This window comes from Peromyscus californicus, unplaced genomic scaffold (assembly GCF_007827085.1).
Source record: "Peromyscus californicus insignis strain IS unplaced genomic scaffold, ASM782708v3 Scaffold_20__1_contigs__length_68692818, whole genome shotgun sequence".
Taxonomy (NCBI): Eukaryota; Metazoa; Chordata; class Mammalia; order Rodentia; family Cricetidae; genus Peromyscus; species Peromyscus californicus.
Genome location: NW_026294503.1, coordinates 50,667,632 through 50,686,146, shown reverse-complemented (window position 1 = coordinate 50,686,146; position 18,515 = coordinate 50,667,632). Strand labels below are relative to the sequence as shown.

At 50.1% G+C, this 18,515-nt stretch overlaps 1 protein-coding gene across 3 annotated transcripts; it reads right to left on the bottom strand.

Annotated features, from left to right (window-relative positions):
- Window positions 1-362: 362 nt before the first annotated feature.
- Window positions 363-15,730, bottom strand: Trmu (tRNA mitochondrial 2-thiouridylase). Of its 3 annotated transcripts, none has more exons than XM_052748575.1 (11): window positions 15,574-15,730; window positions 12,022-12,187; window positions 9,965-10,071; window positions 7,794-7,916; window positions 5,384-5,562; window positions 4,189-4,242; window positions 4,049-4,115; window positions 2,954-3,054; window positions 1,413-1,557; window positions 913-995; window positions 363-780 (listed from the first exon to the last, which is right to left on the bottom strand). In XM_052748575.1, exons 1-11 carry the CDS (start codon window positions 15,653-15,655, stop codon window positions 628-630), a joined length of 1,260 nt encoding a protein of 419 aa, XP_052604535.1. In that variant the 5' UTR covers window positions 15,656-15,730; the 3' UTR covers window positions 363-627. The 3 variants fall into 3 exon arrangements, with proteins under 3 accessions (XP_052604535.1, XP_052604536.1, XP_052604537.1); XM_052748576.1 differs by having other exon boundaries at window positions 5,390-5,562; window positions 15,574-15,729; XM_052748577.1 differs by lacking the exons at window positions 9,965-10,071; window positions 12,022-12,187; window positions 15,574-15,730 and having other exon boundaries at window positions 5,390-5,503; window positions 7,794-7,923.
- Window positions 15,731-18,515: the final 2,785 nt, after the last annotated feature.

The window sequence follows — 18,515 nt, the reverse complement described above, 5'->3', positions numbered from 1 at the left end:
AGTGGGCACCTTTCCCTATGGCCCACAGGTCCCTGTCCCCAGCCCAGGCCTATAACCCATGCACACCTCCCCACTAAAGGTCAACCCAGTGCCAAGCTTACAGGAAAACTCTGGCTTCCACCCTGGTGTGGGCACTGCCAGGGAAAGGGTTATCTCACACACAACAGGTTTCCAGACAAGGAGAGGCCTCAGACAGATAACTCAGCTTTCCTTTTGGAGAGAGCTCAGGCCCGAGGGAGGGGGACAGGGCTCCATGCCTGCTGTGCCACATGGGGGCTCCCCATGCCTGCTGTGCAGGCTCTGTGTAAGGGAGACAGCCACAGCAGCCCACTCCGGACTCCAGCAAGCCCCAGACACAGTGGTCAGACGTTCGACAGTTTTATTTAACGCTGATCCTGTGCAGCCTCCATGCACTACACTGTGGAAGAGCAGCTCCATCAGGGCCCTCGAGGCAGGCAGACCCACAGCCAGCAAATGCTTCTGGTACACTGGAGCCCAGCGCGACACTCCCTCCTCAGGTGGCTCTGCAGCCAGCCAGCCGGACCACTCATTCTGGCTGCACCAAGCCCGTCACTGGCCGTCCGCCCCAGACTTCTCTAATGCTTCCTCCCAGCAGCTCGGCCTTTGTCAGGGTGTGGGGTGCAGGCCTGGGCTGTCACTGGAGACCTCGGGAGTCACTCTGGTTCTATTCTTGCCCTTCTGGAGTGTGTAGGCAGACGGCCCTAACCGTAGGATTTTCCCGCTGCCAAGACACTCACCACCCTTGTAGAACACAGCAAACTGGAAAGAGAGAGGGGTAGGGGGAGAATTACAGTGTGTGTGTCTGACTCCAGGGCAGAGCTGGCCAAGCTCCTGACCTGATGAGAACAGCAATGTTGAGGCCCCCACTCCACCTCCCACTGCCCCACTCACCTGTCCCAGGGCAAGGCCCCGCACAGCCTTCACAGCTGTCACCCACACAGTGCCGTCCTGGTTGAGTGTCAGCACACAGGGCACTGTGGGGAGAGTTGAGATGGGTGTGGGTCTGCTTTCAAGGCCAACCATAGCCCTGGGGAGAAATGGCAGCCTAGGGGTGCAGGGATGCCCAACCTCCTTCCTGCTAGAGAAGGACCCGACAGCGCCCAAAAGGGCTCAAAGCAGCCCTGGCTATGGACATGACACCTCAGACTAGCATATACTGTGACTCAATCCCTCGTACTAGGACCCAACTGCCAGCAATTCTGACAAAATGATATTCCTGTACATTAGTCCCCTTTCTGTGGCAGGCACAGGATAAGGAGTTCTGAAGCTACATAATATCAATGATGGGGACTTCCTGATGCACTCAAAGGAGTAGTGCACATGAACACAGCCTCTTTGGTTTAATCTGACCCCAGGGAGCTTAGCAACAAGGGCCCCTTCCATCCAGTCACCTAGTGCCATCTGGTGGCGGAATCGGAAATGGCACTCCATCATCTTGTCTCTGACCAAGGCAGCAGGTGGTTCCTCAGCAATCCAGTGCACACGGTTGGTCCTAAGCAGGTCCCTGTACAAAGCTGGGTGGTCTACCCGGGGAGCCTGCAGAGGACAATACAAATGTTGTGATCCTTTGAGGGGAGCAGCCCTCACCCCAAATCTCTCAGTAGGCATCATTAATTAGAACAATCTAACAGCATATCCATAACTGATTATAAGCCCAGCCCACATGGAGAATCCAGTTCAGCAGCTGAAGGGTTTGTTTACCCTGGTTTTCAGGTGAGAAAGAAAGGAACAAGAGAGAGTGGTCGGTCATGGGGCAGTAGCAGGGGGCAAGTGTGAGATTCCCCCCACCTTTTGTTACCCCACACCCCGTCATGTTCTGAAGATTGTTGTCTATCCTAGAGTTGTAGGTCAGCCACACAACTGGCCTATTGGAAGGGCCATGGATCCCACCACCAGCAACAAGTGGCTGGGGAAAGCAGGGGCTGAAGGAAGCAGGTCCCCAACCACCTGGGTGGTTGCAGAATTGTGAGGCTGGCCCTGGCCTGAGGAGTTTTCACACGCAGGACTGGTTCTGAAGTTCCTGTTCCCACCACCACTAGTCTCTACACAAAAGAACCCTGGTGCCGCCAAGTCTCCCCTGGGGCAGAACCAGGAGCACCAAGTCCTGAGACTCTGGGTGCTAAGACACTAAGGTCACCTGGGCCCTTGAACCAATGACCTTTCTGGCTTTTCTCAGGAGGCCCATCTGAGCTTATGCTAAAGATGCCTTAATTCAAGCCTGAGTAGGTGTTTCCCATGCTGCTCTTCTAGAAGACTTCCATGATGAAGTCTGCGGCCTAGGGCCCTCTGGGTCCTCCAGCATCTCTGACCGCACCAGCTGGCTGGCAGCTCAGCCTGCCGGAGCAGGGTTCAGTGAGTCTGTCAGGGTTGGGGGCTGCCGTGTAAGCACAGGGCCAGGATGGCAGCAGCACCCACTCCTCCATCCCCACCCAATTCATAACCCAAATATCTCTTGATGCCGTCAAGCCCCTCAAAGCTTGCCCTCCTGGAGAATTTCTGCTCCAGAGCCTAGGACTGACAAGGATGGGCCAGGGTCCCATGTGACCAAGGGCATGACTTGGTCCTGGCTCAGCCTGGTTCCAGCCTAACTACCTTAGCCCACAAGGACTTCTAGGACCCTCCCATGGAGGGTAAGTGGGAGGGCTGAACAGGCACTATGACAACCTCCTCTCCATTAAATAACTTTTCCAGTTATCTAATCTGAGTCTCATCCTTCTTTGCAAAACGGGGCAGTTTTTCTAGAAATGGTTGCAATGATTGTCGAATGGCCAGCACACAACAGGAGTCTAAGGATATTTTATATGAAGACCTCCTATTACCTTACAGCTGTCCCAGGAGCTATGGAGGACAGATCTGCTGCTCCAGGCCCTTGGGCACTCCAGTACTGCCTGTTTTGTTGGCACACTAGACAGTGAAGGCCAATCTCACTCACCACAAGCACGTCACCCTTGATGCCATCCTTCTCCACCACGTACCAGGGCTCTCTCAAGCCGCTGATCTTAGCTCTCTGGCCCAAAGTGTACAGGAACCAACCTATGAAACAGTGTTCCAGAGGGCACATCTCAGCCCTCATAAATGGGAGGTTATGGATTGCTCCAGGGCATGCTGACTTTAAACTGTGATTCTCTTGGCCCAAACCACACACCCGTGCACATTCCACCTAAGGTCGGGACTTGGGGGCTATGACAGTGACTAGGATGGTACTGAGCCGGCCACAAACGCCAACTCCTTCATCTGGTGGCTATGACCCGCATGGGGACACAGCTCTCAAAGGTCGTGTGCCTACTGAGCACGTTCCTTGCATCTGCACCCTACACCCACCTCGCCACCAGCTTTACCTCTTCAGGAATGCATATGTCCTCCAGAGACAGTCTGGCAGGACTCACTGCACCCTGGGCAGTCCAAAGTCATGAATCTCCAAACTGCTGGCTGCTGGGGACAGTGGGACAGCAGCACTGTCCCCAGTATAACACGTAGTTCAGCTGGGTCTTTCCCTGCTCCCTCCCCAGGGGTCACACATGACAAAAAAGTGCACCCTGACCTCTAGCCAATCTTACAGATTGGGTCCAGACATCAAGTCTCAGGAGGCGTGTCCCCTCCAGTCCATACTGCCTGTCCCCACATGAGCACTGTAAGCACTTGGGACTGGCTCTGTCCTCACACCCAGCACAGTGCAGGTATGGTGGACCTCCTCTGTGATTATGTGAATAGCACCCATACGGTCCTCAGTTGCCTGGCTATGAGGTCAGCTACACTCTCTCTCCAATGGCAGTCCTGCAGTCTCCCCTGAACTCCCATGGCAATCAACAACATGCTTTTAGGAATGTGAAACACACACACAGAGTCCAGCTCTGAATGCCGGGGTTAAATACAAGATAGAGCATCACAGCACACACAGTTCCTGTCAGAGTGACTGCTCATGGCACATGTACCCACCCCAACCTACCCCTCAAGTCCTCCATGAGCCCTTCATGGAATGGACAGGAGCTAGCCCTGGCCTTTGGTGCCCAGAGCTGACAGGACTCACCTTTATGTGTTCCCAGAACTGTATTATCCTCGATAGAAATAAACTTTCCAGGCCGAGGCTGCAAATACTGGAAGACAAGTTTCATCACTACTGGAGACCAGGCCCAGCGCAGACAGGCACTCATGTCAGAGGACACTCACCTGAAGAATGAAATGCTCGAAGTTTCTTTTACCAATGAAGCAGATGCCCATGCTCTGTAACGAGAGGAAGGACAACATGATGTGAGCAGAAGCCAGGAGGCAAAGCAGGGAACAGAGAGACACTGGACTAGGAGGGCAGCAGCATTGCCAAGCAGAGAGCAGGCTGTGTTGCGGGAAGCCCCAGAACTCAGCACAGACACAAACAGAACTCGAGGGCCTAGGGACTGTCTTGTCTTTCCGAGTTTGGCCCCAAAGAGATGCTATCATGTAAACACACTGCATTATCTGCAACTAGACTGTTGGAAAGTCCGTATGAGCAATCCAGAAGAGCAAACTAGACTGTTCAGTGCTGGAGAGCCAGAGCCCAAGGCAGGAGCAGGAAGCAGGGTCAAGGCAACTCAAGGCAGCAGGGGAGTCAGGGAGGAGACGGCTGCAGCTGGCTGAGCCCAGCTGAGAGACCAGGCAAGAAGCTGATCTCCCCAGGACTGCACTGGGCAAGCAGCTCTGCCATCAGTCCTCAGTGTGTGCCCCCATAGCACAGGGCAGGAGAGCAGGGATCTGCCCCGTGTGTTGACTGCAGTGACTCCGTCAGTTCCGACCGTGGAGAAATGCTGTCAGATGAACAGCAGGGAAGACAGGAGAACAGCGAAGGACATTCTCTTGGGCAACGTGGGCTTTTTGATAAAAGGCACAGCCATGCGTGTTCCCAGAAGACTGGCATAAATAGTGGCTACAGGTGAAGTTGTACCAACCTCTAATCAAACCTGGACTACCGGGGCTTCTCACAGGATCCCAGCTCTCCCTCCACAGGGGTGAGCCTGGTTTCTAAGATGCAGTGTATGACTATCCTGGTAGGGGAGCTCTGAGAGGTGCAGAGGAACTGTCTGCTTGGAGAGGCAGCACTGTGTCCAGAGGCTGCAGACTCCTGTCTCATGGGATGGACCAGCATGGCTGCTCCCTGCCCACAATGACCTGGCCGACGAAGCCAGCTGGCATGTCTGCTGAGAAAGCAGTCGGCCACAGCAGGCACAGGAGTTGGGGGGAGGAGGAGGATGGCCTCAGCTGCTCCTCACCTGCAACTGTGCTCTGTGGCTTGGCCTGATGAGGTCCTAGCAAAGGCACCCCAGAGCCCAGCCCTGCCTGTGCCATGACAACATGGGTGGAAACATTCACAACTCAATGGCAAGCTGCTCACCCCTACCTCCTTCTTCTGAAGCACATGATGCAGTCTATTCTCTGCAGCTATTTTCCTTACAAAATCTTTTGTTAATTCCCCCAGGGGGAAGATGGTTCTTCTCAGGGCATCCTGGGAAACCTGGCTGAGAAAGAAGGTCTGGTCTTTAAAGCTGTCAGCTGCTTGGAGAAGCTTTACGGCTGCCAAGAGTAAAGAACAAAAGTCATTGCAGGGACACAGATGACAACTCTTTCTTCTCACGCCCTTCCGTGTGAGCAGTTACCCCCAGTCTGCCCGAAGCAAACCCATCTCAAAAGACTACGGGAAAAAATTCCAGCATGGCTAATGTACAGAAAATGCTAGGCCCTGGTTTATCTATAAGGAACAACACAGGAAAGGGAGATTTATCCCTGCTTGTGATTTTGACTGTGATAAGACTTTCAAACATGAAACACCATATGAAAAAAAAAATGTGAAGTGAGAAGCAATGGTCCTAAAATAAATCTAGTCACATGTGGGAGACCGGACCAGACGGCTCACTCAGAATTATGCTGAAGAAGTGTCCGCAGAGTTACCTGCCTATCAAATGCAGGCGTGTGAAGTGTGCAAAGAAACACAGGCTCTGGCCTTCAGCCCAGCCACAGGGTGGAAACAGTTTTGCTATAGGGTCCAAACTGACATCTGTCGCCAGCCCTGCTGTGGTTTCTCTGACTTTCCAGGTAACTGTAAGGAACTCTTCGTGCATGTACACAGCTGTGACGCTGGCCCTGGTGTCTTTGGACTGAGAAGGTGGCCAGGTAAATTTCCCTGAGAAGACAGTTCCTACTCAGGTCTGTGGGCTGCTGGGGCTGATGGGCAGACTGCTTCTCCCACCCTTTCTCACACACAGTGCTAGGAGACACCCCAGAGTGAAATGTGGAGCACTTCACACACACCAGCTCGGTTTTGTGTGTGTGTGTGTGCACATGCATTTGAGAGCTTGTCCATGCCAGTACACGAGTGTGGACGTCAGGTGATACCCACTTTCCTTTCTTTTTTGAGATGGTCTCTCACTGGTTCGGAACTCGCCAACGAGGTTAGACTGTCTAGCCTATCTCTCCTCCCCAGTGCTGGCATTACTGACATGACACCGTGCCTGCGGATTTTACAGGTTCTGGGACTCGAACTGAGGTCTTTACCAGCGAAGCCATTTCCTCAGCTCCACACAGTTTAAACCCCTGCACACTTCCTACACCAGCCAGCAGTAAGCATCCCACTGCCTGTAGGTTTCCACCCGCTGGCTCTCACATCTCCTGTGAAGGAGAATTCCCCCATTTTCACAGGAAGGACTAAGGTCTGGCCCGTGACGAGGCAGCTGCTGAAAAGTTAGCTGTGCGACAGACTGAGCTGCCTCCCACTTCTGTCCTGTTACTTGGTCAAAAACAATGCAACTGGCTGAAAATAAGGCTAGAATTCAATCTCTGTCCAAACCAAATTCTCTCCAACAGTATTTGTGTGCATTTTCTCTTGGTTCTGAGTTATTTTGTCCTGGATTCTTTCTGACTGTTTTTGTGCCTCCCAAGTGCTGGGATTACAGGTGTCCCCACATCCACCTACTGAGTTATGTTAAAACACAATGAAAACCTATGACTGAAACAGGAATCTGGCAACGCTAACAAAAATGCCATGGAGGAAAGAGCAGCACGGAGGTACATCTGGTGAAGCCTACTGGAGTTCAGAGCTTCTCTGTTTCCGGGATCTGCCCTCCGATTCTGTCAGCCACTGCACGCACCATGTTCTGATGAAAACCAGCTGGTTACAAGGTCAGGTCCACAACTACAGCCATCCCCTGAGCCCAAGACCTCTTCTGCCTCCACTTGGATGATCCCCTAGGACTCAGACCAAAGCCGCAAAACAGCTTTGGTTTGCCTAAAACGCACACTGGAAACCAAGGCATCATTCAACTACCACAGTCAAGTCACTCCACACAGTGCTGAACTATCTCTCAGGAGGGTCAGAACAAGCATGGAATAGACAAAGGTGAGCATGTCCTTGACACGAGCAGATGCAGCCATTCCAGATGGGAAGTGACTCTCCATCTGCTTGGGACCCTGTTAAAACCACTCCAATTATTACTGTCAAATATTTTCCCAAATATTTTTGGAAGTTCAACTTACTAACATGTAATAACCTAGATAAGTTTCCTGATCTCCTTCCTCAGCTCTCACCCTGGCTCCTGACCAGGGCATCACAATGCTCAACCATAGGCCCTGGGGAAGTGACCCTGCGGCTACCTGTGTCTTTGCAAATCTGAACCTAAACAAACCAGCTCATTAGTCAGGAGCACAGAGGATCAGGTGGGTGGCTGTGTGCTCAGACCCCACCCCTGCCATCCTTCTGAGTGCTCCTGTGCTCACAGAGATTATAGCTCTGGCCACGCACATCAACTTACGATTTCTGACTTCAAATCGGTTTCTGAACAGCCCATCTGGTCTCTTAGTGTGCTTCTGCTCGAAGACTTCCTCATCCTCCAGTGAGGTCCTGGCATAGTGGCCAGTGGCAACAGCATCTGCCCCTGGAGGGTTTTCAACACACAGGGATCCAGTGTGAGACTCACATCTACTGGCACTGTGTAGCAGTTTCTGTCACTTGGGAAGAGGAATCCTTAATTAAGAAAATGTCTCCATCAGACCTTCCTTCCTTCCTTCCTTTCTTTCGAGTCAGGGTCTCTCTACATAGTGCTGGCTGTCCTGGAACTCACCATGTAGACCAGGTTGGTCCTGAACTGCCTCTGTCTCCTGAATGCTAGGACCAATGGTGTGTGGGCATTTTCTTGATAAATGACTGATGTGCGCAGCACTACACCAGGAAGATGGTCCTGTGTTGTAGAGGAAAGCAGGCTGAGCAAGCCATGGAGAGCAGCCAATAAGCAGCACTCCTCCATGGCCTCTGCTTGAGTTCCTGCCTTGGCTTCCCCTGATGACGGACTGTGATTGGGACATGGAAGCTAGATGAACCACTCCTTCCCTAAGTTGCTTTCGGTCATAATTTTTATCACGGCTACAGAAGGTAAACTAGGACACCAGCCTAGATAAAGCAGCACGCAGAACCTGCCCCACCCTGAAACCTGCACAACCGTTGACCCACCTTGACCACAGGGACCTGTGGGGCAGCCCACTGAGCAGGTGCCCTTCAACTCCTAGTGTGAGCTAATAGAACCTTGCATCTTTAAAGAGCCTTCCAAAGTCAGAGTCGACCCACTCACTCACTCTAGCTCACACACACAAGTGTTGTTTCTTACAACACCAAGGAAAAACTGAAAACTAAAACATTCAGCAGTCCTGAATCCTGATGCTGCAGCCTGACTGATAAGAGACTACACCCACGGCAGTGGAAAGCAGAGGAAAGTGACGTCATACTGTACCCATGACTTAATGTCCAGGAGAAATGGACAACCTCAGTCTAATTCCTTTGATACTAGTGTGAAATCGTAGATAAGTGACTCCTCTTTTTTCACTGGCAGTAAGTTTTGGTAAGTGTGTGTTATTTTATCATATGGAAGGACCACTCAACATACTTAATCTCTTCTGTCCCCATGCTACCTTTCCACCGTGAGAAGTTCAAGTGTTGGTACTGCAGGAAACTGACCTGGAAGGCACAGCGAAGCAGACTCCGACCTGAGCAGCTGGACTGCGGGGCTAACATAGGAAGCCTCCAGACAATTAGCACTGCATGCAAACCACTCAACTAGGACCTTCAGGGACACAACATGACATCTTCTCATGTTCTTAGGGACCACCACCTATGCTGCAAGAAGTGTGGAGCTCTTCTAAGAGAAGCCCTACTATCTCAGAAGCCTAGATTTCAGGTGTTTGACCATCAGGTGGGCTCTAGTGCAGGTCTCAAACACAGAACAGAACAGGGACCCAGAGAGGCAGGGAGATGCTGCAACAGGTAAGATGTGACACAGATCACATGGAGGACCACCACACCAGGTCACAGCTTGACTGAACCTCAGCACAAATGCATTTAAGAGGCTAGGTGTCCTTTGGGCTCCCGTGGGCCACATCCTGGACAGGCTGGCCTACTGGCCTGCCCATGTGCCTGCCCACCCTTCCTTCCTTCCTTCCTTCCTTCTTTCCTTCACTGAGACAGGGTTTCACTATATAGGCTAGAAGGGCTTAGAATTTGCTATGAAGCTTGCCTGGCTTTAAACTCCCAACAGTCCTGCCCCAGCCTTCCCAGTACTAGGATTACAAGTGTGTGCTATCGCTTTCTGCTTGGCAGACACTCGAGAGCTCTGCCATCCATCTCCAGCGTTCCCAGGGTCCAGCTGAGACAGGTGACCCGCAGGTTCCCACGTCTGCTGTCTCTGTCCCCTTCACTGATGCGCTTTCCTGAGTCACTACTGACTTAGATCTGATCCTACTTCCTGAGAGTCCTCCGCTTAGAGGACTGAGGCGTGTGAAGCCAGCTGCCTGCCACGATGGAGGGCACCCTCTCCTACTGTCACACTGAACTAGAGTTCTTTCTTCTTCAGTGAGTACTTTCCTTCTGAAAGACAAAACTCTACACGGAAAGCTATGATTTCAACAAGCAGATGAAGAAATCCCAATTCCTTACCAAGATTGTCCACGGCGTAATGATAGAAGCAACTGAACTTGATATGCTTATTGCAGATGATGTCAGGGTTGGGCGTCCTTCCTTTCTCATACTCATTCAAAAAGTCACTGGAACAAAGGAAAACACCCTCAGAGCTAAGTGATACAACCCTTAAAACACAAATTAGTCAAGTTGCTTATTAATGTTGAATTTCACTTTATTGTCCCCAAACTGTACTCTCCTCCCACGAGAACTTCATTATCAAACCATGAATCAGCCTATGTCAAGCGGCTTCTCAAAACTCACATGTTTGAATGAGAACAGCCCCATAGGCTCAGATGTTTGAATACTTGGTCCCCAGTTGGTGGTGCTGTTTGGGCAGGCTTAGGAGGTGTAACCCCGGTGGGGGAATGTGTCACTGGGGGGCAGGCTCTGAGGTTTTAAAAGCCATGTGCCATTCCCAGTTCACTCTCTCTGCTGTTGTTCCTGCTGCCATGTCTGCTGCCTGCTGCCATGGGACCTTCATCCCTCTAAAACTGTTAGCACAAATAAACTCTTCTATTAGTTGGCTTGGTCATAGTGTTTTGTCACAGCAACAGAAAATACCCAAAACACTTGTAAATGGACCAAACACTGTCCTAGAACTTTGTATGATTTCAGCTCATTCCTACAATGCTCCTGGCAGGTATGAGCATTATCCTTAATTTAAAGATAAGAAAACTGAGACTTTGAAAAATCAAATAAATTGTCAAAGGTCGTCTAAGTGGCAGAGTTGAGACAGGCCTGTTTCGGCAAGGGCAACCCACAGTAAGCATGGACTATTGGCTCTGAGATGTGCAAAGGCTTCCAGACATTGAGCATGGTCAGGGTCACCAGAGACTAGCCCTGGGTGTCTTTCTCTGCAGGAATAAGTGGCTAGCCAAACTTCACACATTCCTGAGACAGATGAGGGGCATGTTCCCCCTTTACTGCCACTCTTGTACCCCACATAACAGCCTCTATTTAAGCCTTCCTTGAAGCGGCTCAGGCCTCTCCTCTTCCACGAGGCTGTCCGACCATACTCTATGCCATACCATTCTCCCTCCTCTCAAACCAGGGAATTTCCTACAGGATGCTCACCACCATCAGCACCTCCAGTAAAGATTCTATCACCCAACTAGATAGTCAATTCCTACAAAATTGGCCACGATGTACATACTTTATATTCTTAGATGTAGCACAGTGCATAGCATATAGTAAACAGTAATTACTGTGTTTGGGCCGGGCAGTGGTGGCACACGCCTTTAATCCCAGCACTCTAGAGGCAGAGGCAGGTGGTGTCTTGAAAAACCAATAAATAAACAAATAAATATTACTGCGTTTGATTTGATGAAAGTTTTACTTGTAGTTTGTTTTCAGAAGGCAAAGGCAGTACCTTACAAAACTCCCCTCAACCAACCTCTTGTCTTACTTTGCTTTCTATTGCTATGATAAAGACCACGGCCAAAAGCAACTTGGGAAGGAAAGGATTTATTTTGGTTTATATGTCCTGATCAGGAACCTGGAAGCAGAAACTGATGCAGAGGTCATGGAGGAGTGCTGCTTACTGGCTTGCACCCCATGGTTTGCTCAGCCTGCTTTCTTACACAGCCCAGGACCACCTGCCCTTTAGTGGGCTATATCCGCCCACATCTATTGTTAATCAAGAAAATGCCCCCACAGACTTGCCTATGTTTTCTCAGTTGAAATTCCCTCTTCTCACATAAATCTGGCCTTTGTCACGTTGATAAAAAACTACCCAGAACACTCCCATAACCACTTATGCACTGTACATGGGTATTGACACTCATCTCCCAGCACCTTCTGGGGAGACCTCAGCCGTCATTCCTCATGTCATGGTTCAGAAAAGCATTAAAGAAACTCTGGCAGGTAGGAAATATCCCAAGAAAGAGTGTGAGGGTACTATGGGGCAGGCCTCTGGTGCTCTAACTTGAGCCCAGTCTTGGCCACCTCTGTGGAGAAGCACTGACCATTTTTTTCCTTCCTTGGAAGAGAGTCACAGTACAATAAACCCTGCATGTGCGGTGGCCTGCACTCACCTGAACACGTCATTCCAATACTCCTTCACATAGGACACCTGATGGAAAGGGATGTCTAAGATCTGACAAACTTTATACGCATCTTCACAGTCCTTGTCAGCAGCACAAACACCGTGTTCATCCAGCGAGTCCCAGTTCTTCATAAACACCCCTGTCACTTGGTAACCTGGAGAGGTAAAAAACAGGGACTTCTGTACGGAGCAGTTCTGACACACCATCCCCCTCCAGGCCTGATGCCTCTGTATGTACTGAATGGCAGTCCAAGCCTGTCCATGTGGCCTGGGGCCTGGCTTACACTGTGGTGTAATCCCTGCAGGCTCTTTGTTCTGTTAAGGCCTCCACACTGTAGTACCCTGTGCATTGAAACTGTGTTCCCAAAGTGAATAGAATGAACTTTCTCCCATGTTGTTCTCTACCTACATATCAATACAATGCTTAACATACACAGCAGGGGCATATCAGATATATGCTGAATGGCTGAACAGTGAGCAGAAACTCAGATTCCAATGCAAATGCAAGCTATCATTCAGCTAGATGCCATAATGCACACCTATGATTCCAGTATTTGGGAGGCTAGGGCAGAAAGATACTGAGTTTGAAGCTAGTCCCAAGCTACATATGAAGATTCTGTTTTTTTAAAAAAAAAAAAAAAAAAAAAAAAAAAAAAAAAATCAGGGCTGGAGAGATAGCTCTAGGGTTAAGAGCACTTGCTGACTCTCCAGAGGACACAGGTTCAATTCAGCAGGCACAGGCACAGGCACCTGTGTGTAAGTCCAGTTTCAGGAGCCCCATGTCTCCTTCTGGTCTGCCTTAATACCTACCAGGCTCACACATGGTGCACAGACATATATGCAGGCAAAACATCCATATGCATAAAATTAAAATTTTTTAACTAATCACCAGTCAGTTTTTTTTAAAAGTAAACTCATTTTAAAAGTTGTCCAGTTACCATCTAAGATTTTTACATTCTAAGTCATCAAATATATATGTGTATTTGTTTGTTTGTTTGTTTGTTTTTTCGAGACAGGGTTTCTCTGTGTAGTTTTGTGCCTTTCCTGGAATTCACTTTGTAGACCAGGCTGGCTTCAAACTCACAGAGATCCGCCTGCCTCTGCCTCCCGAGTGCTGGGACTAAAGGCGTGCGCCACCACTGCCCGGCGTCATCAAATATAAAGACAATTAAATTATTAGATATTTTACCAGGCTGAGGGGGTAGCTCAGGGGGAAAGCTCAGGCTTAGCATGTGTGAAGCCCTGGGTTCAATCCTTGACACCAAAAATGAAAATTAAGGTGCTGGATATTCCATAAGGGCTCTACCATCCACATATTTTATGATCCATCCTCTCCTTCTCTACTGTGATAAACATCCAACCAAATATCACATAGGACAGCACTAGTTCGCCAGCATCTCAGAAAACTCACAGATGCTCAACCTGCATCAAAACCCTGTTTCTCCTGAATAAGCTGAATGTAAGGAAAGACAGAGCAGCTGTATTAAAAGCCTCAAGTAGCACGTTCCCCACCCCCCAAAAAAATTCCAGGGATTTTGCTGACAAATCTTTTGACAAATGAAATGCCATGCTCATTAAGGTCATACACATCCCAATATGGGATGAGGCCCTCTTTTGCATCGGGAAGCACCTGACTCTGCTTTACCACAGAGATTAACCACGCTGGGTTCAGCTCTTGAGCTAGTCTTGCACTTAACTTACTAAAGCAGAAGACTCCTCAAGGGCAGAGGTGGCAATAATCCAATCCTATATTCCCAGAGCCAGTACAATGCCCAGTTCACAAGGAGAGCTAAAAACCAACAAGCTTGTAGAATGAACAGCCTCTACACAGAGCTTTAGAACCTCACTATCCCCATGCCATATCTCCTTGGTCAACTGTCTTACAGAGACATGACCCATATATATACAGGGGGGCAGGCACTCCAGGAGCGGTCAGCTTTCTAGATAGTGAATGACAGAACATCACCTCCAAGAGCCCTCGAGGCCAAAATGAGAGGATAATGCTTTCCCCCTGATATGTCCATCAGTTTCTTCCATGAAAATAATCCAAGGAAAGATAGAAACGAGATGTTGCAGCCTGGAGGGAGAGAGCCTATGTTTTGGCTAGATTTCTATTATTATGATAAATAGCATGACCAAAAGCAACTTGGAGAGGAAAGGGTTTATTTTGCCATCATCAAGGGAAACTAAGGCAGGAACTCAGGTCAGTAACCTAGAGACAGAGACTGAAGCAGAGGCCATGCAAGAACACTGCTTACTGACTAGTTCCCCATGGCTTGCTCAGCCTGCTTTCTTATACAACCCAGGAACACCTGTCCAGGGGTGGCATTGTTGATAACGGGAAGAGCCCTCCTACATCAATCATTAATCAAGAAAATGTCCCACAGTCTAGCCTACAGGCCAATGTGATGGAGGCATTTTCTGAGTTCCCTCTTCCCAGAGGACCCCAGCATGTGTCAAGTTGACATAAATATTAGCCAACAGGGCCTATCTTCCTTAAGTAGTAAAATGATAAATCTGGAAGGGAACAGAACCTACTGCATCTCCCAAAGCATCCAGTCTACAGTCCTCATTGGAAACCTTCAGAGACTCATAGCTGCCAACTCAACATGACCCCAAATTCCCTAATACTGTGTGTCAGCTTCAATACCTACATCCTACACTGGCCAGACCGCCTCCTCTGACTCCTGCCTGTGTTATTGACTCTCCCTGAGCAGCCAGCCCTTTGTAGTGAACTCCGACTGAGCTTCAGCCTCGGCTCAAGCACCTCTGCCTTTAGGCGTAGCTTCGTGTATGCTGTGCCCATCCTCTCTGGCATCTCTTTATTATACCTCTGATGGCAGTTGTGATTGTAATATAAAATTGCTCCTGCTTTCCGAACTACCCCACATTGCATGGCTAACCCTTTCCATACATACTATGTCATTTAATCTCTCCAGTCACCCCAAATTTGGGGTCATCCCATTTTACAGAGGGGTGCTTAATTAACTGGCTCAAATTCAGGCTCCTTGCCCACGCCTCAGGGAAGGTGATCCCCGGCGGAGGCTCCATAAACAGTCACGTGAAAGCAGAATGACGTTGATATAAGGTGGGGACACACAGCGGGAGGAATTTAGATGGGTAGTTGGTATCAGATCCAGACCCTAAGGTCCTGTAGGGCTACGTTTAGAAGTCAGGAAGAGCCGGTGGGTGGTGGCGCACACCTTTAATCCCAGCACTCAGGAGGCAGAGGCAGGTGGATCTCTGTGAGTTCGAGGGCAGCCTGGGCTACAGAGTGAGTTCCAGGAAAGGCGCAAAGCTACCCAGAGAAACCGTCTCGAAAACACAAAAAGAAAAACAAAAAAAAATAAAATAAAAATAAGTCTGGAAGAAATGGTGGCCGTTTAGAGGAAAGTTTTATCCAATGAAGGGGAAACACATGAATGACTTAATTGGCAAGCAGCTGGCCATCCTCAAGTGGAGGCCCGCGGAGTCTGCAGAGGCCAGGCCTAAGGCCTGGATGAGCCCAGTTCCTGACCCCAGTGAGGAACCCTGGCCTCACCTCTCCGCCGCAACAGCAGCGCAGCCACCGCGCTGTCCACGCCGCCAGACAAGGCGCACACGACGTGCCGCAGCGCCGACATCTGCCCACACGGCAACTCCTACCAGCAGCCTTGGGGCCGCATCTACGCTACGCCGGAAGTCCCGGCCTCCGGGGCGTCCTCACTCTTCACCCGGCCGGAAACGTGCTCCGCCCACCCAGCGTTCTGCCGGCCTTCTGGTTCCGCGCGGCCGATTGGCTGAGATGTACTAGGCGGGTCTTGTCCCGGAGAGGTCAGCGATGAACTGGACGGGTCGGGCTTCCCAGCCATTACCCGCTGCTCCTGCTCCGCCTTTTCTTCTGTTCCTAACTGTGCTCCCTGGTTAGCTGCACCAGGAACAGCCTGAGCTCTAACAGCCTGGCTTGAGGTTCCAAAGGCGTCCTGGGTGAACAAGGGTGAGGACACCGTCTTGTGTCTGCAGTAGGGTTACCAGCTAGAGGGACTGGACTGTCATCACGTTCCTACTGAATTCTAGACAAACTAGATGTCCTGAGAGCTGGCAGCGGGTCCTCCTGGAGCTGCTGCAGGCCAGGAGGGTGCAGAGGCTAGTGGACAGAATAAGTTTTCCTAGGTGCTCGGTCAGCGTGTTGGAGTAGGCGATGGGAGCATGGTTAGGAGGCCCAGGGAGCTGGGAAGGGTGGGCCACAGCGGGTAGGAACGTTTGGAGTCCAACCTGGCGCTGTGGCCATGGAAATACCACGACTTAAGTAAGAGTGCACTTGGGGGACAGAGACAGGCGATCTCTGAGTTTGAGGCCAGCCTGGTCTACAGCTTGAGAGTTCCAGGACAGCCAAGGCTACACAGAAAAACCCTGTCTTGGAAAAATAAAAATGTGTGTGTCTCATAGGCCATTCTTGGAGGATGAACAGCACTCTGCAGGTCAGCTCTGGTGAGTAGATGCCTTTGTGACCTCGGGCTGGAGCTGTGGCTCTTTCTGAATTCAGTGTAGGAAACCTGGCACCTGACAGGTGGTGGGTGGCTGCTGGAAGAAGCTAGATAAATGTACTGGGCCTAAAAACTGAAGAGGGGGTCAGGGTATGAGCAAAGAAAGCCAAGTAGGAGACTTGGGCAGGCAAGAGGGCAAGGGGTCATGTCCTTGGAGTGTCCCAGCCAAGGATAACACACTGAGATGTACTAGGCGGTCAGCCTAGAGGACCAGGACCTTCCTCGAGTGTGGGCATTTAATATAGCAAGTCTCACTTTCCCTGCCAGAGCCTGTGATAGGGCCAACCAGCTTGTCAGCAGAAACCTGACAAGCTTACAACCTGTATTGTCCTATTTAGAATTTTTTGTCAACTTGACCCAAGCTGGAGTCATCTTGGAAGAGGGAACATCAGTTGAGAAAATGCCTCCATTAGACAGACCCTTAGGCAAGTCTGTGGGATTTTCTTTTATTTTGGGGTGTGAGCCTAGCCTTTAACAGCTGAGCCATCTCTCCAGCCCGTGGGATTTTCTTAAGATTTTATCTTTTTATTTTATGTATATGAAAACTATCTGCACACCTTTATGCCAGAAGCGGGCATCGGATCCCATTATAGATAGTTGTGAGTCAGCATGCCGTTGCTGGGACTTGAACTCAAGATCACTGGAAGAGCAGCCAGTGCTCTTAGCCGATAAACCATCTCTCCAGCCCCTGGGGGGATTTTCTTGATTAACGACTGACGTGGGAGAGCCTAGACCACTGGGCAGGTGATCTTGGGTTGTAAAAGACAGCAAACTAAGCAAGCCATGGGGAGCAAGCCAGTAAGCAGCATTCCTCTGTGGCCTCTGCTTCAGTTCCTGTTTTGAGTTCCTACTCTAACTTCCCTTCAGGTTGGACTATGCTCAGGATGTGCAAACCAAATAAATAAAACCTTTCTTCCCCAAGCTGCTTTTGGTCAATGTTTTATGACACCAGAAAGCACACTAGACATGTCTTTTTGATGAAACACATGGTATTTAGCTAACCTATAGCTCTACAAGTCTACAGTGTGACGCATGGTCCCACTGTGGCAAAGGTGACATGGTAAAGGGCTGTGTGGCAACAATACAAAAAGCATGTGGGTCTCAGAAACACTGTCCCACAAAGTCGTTTAAAAAAAAAAAAAAAGTAAAAATCACAGGGAGGCCTCTGCCATCTGGGAGGGGTGAAGGTTTAGTTATCAGCCTGTGTACTTCATGCCAGCCCCTCAGCCCAAGTCTCCAACCAGTGTCACAGAGCTGACCCTTTGAACAGCTTAGGACACATGAAGAGCAAGGACTTAGGGAATTAGAGCATCTTCGGAGGGGAAAGCAGAGGGATTGTAACACATGCCGTCAAACATCAGGTGCCCTGGTAGACAGTGAAGAGCCCAGCTACATAAGAGAAAGGCACATGGGCTGAGCCAGACAGACCTAAGGGCTAAGTACAGACACTGAGTGGACACCACCAAGACAGCTTGGTCATTACCATGGGTTAATGTCTTGTCCCCACCAAACACCCCACTGCACCCTGAGGGAAATGCAGTCCAGTCCCTACTGAAAACTCAATAAATACTTGCTTGATGAGTTCAATTCCACATTTCCCTTTTCCCGTGTAGGAGGAGGAGTGGATCTAGGAAGGTGAGGGCCCTTTACAGTGCTAATGCTCAGGATTCCAGAACTTATTGCCCACTGGGGAAGAATCTGCCATCCTTTCAGGGAACGCAGCATGCCAGGCCGACCCGTCTAAGATCTATGTTAGATGGACAGACGGAAGCAGTAGTGCCGTGTGATACCCCCCTCACTTTGTCACTGCTGATGCCATAGCCATACTCCAGCTGGTAGCTCTGTACTCGCCACATAACCAGAGAATGAGAAATCCACCTAGACTTCCCTTTCAACTGTGGACAATGAGAGGCCCTGAACTGAAGCAGAGACGTGAGTGGGGTCCACATAGCGCTTC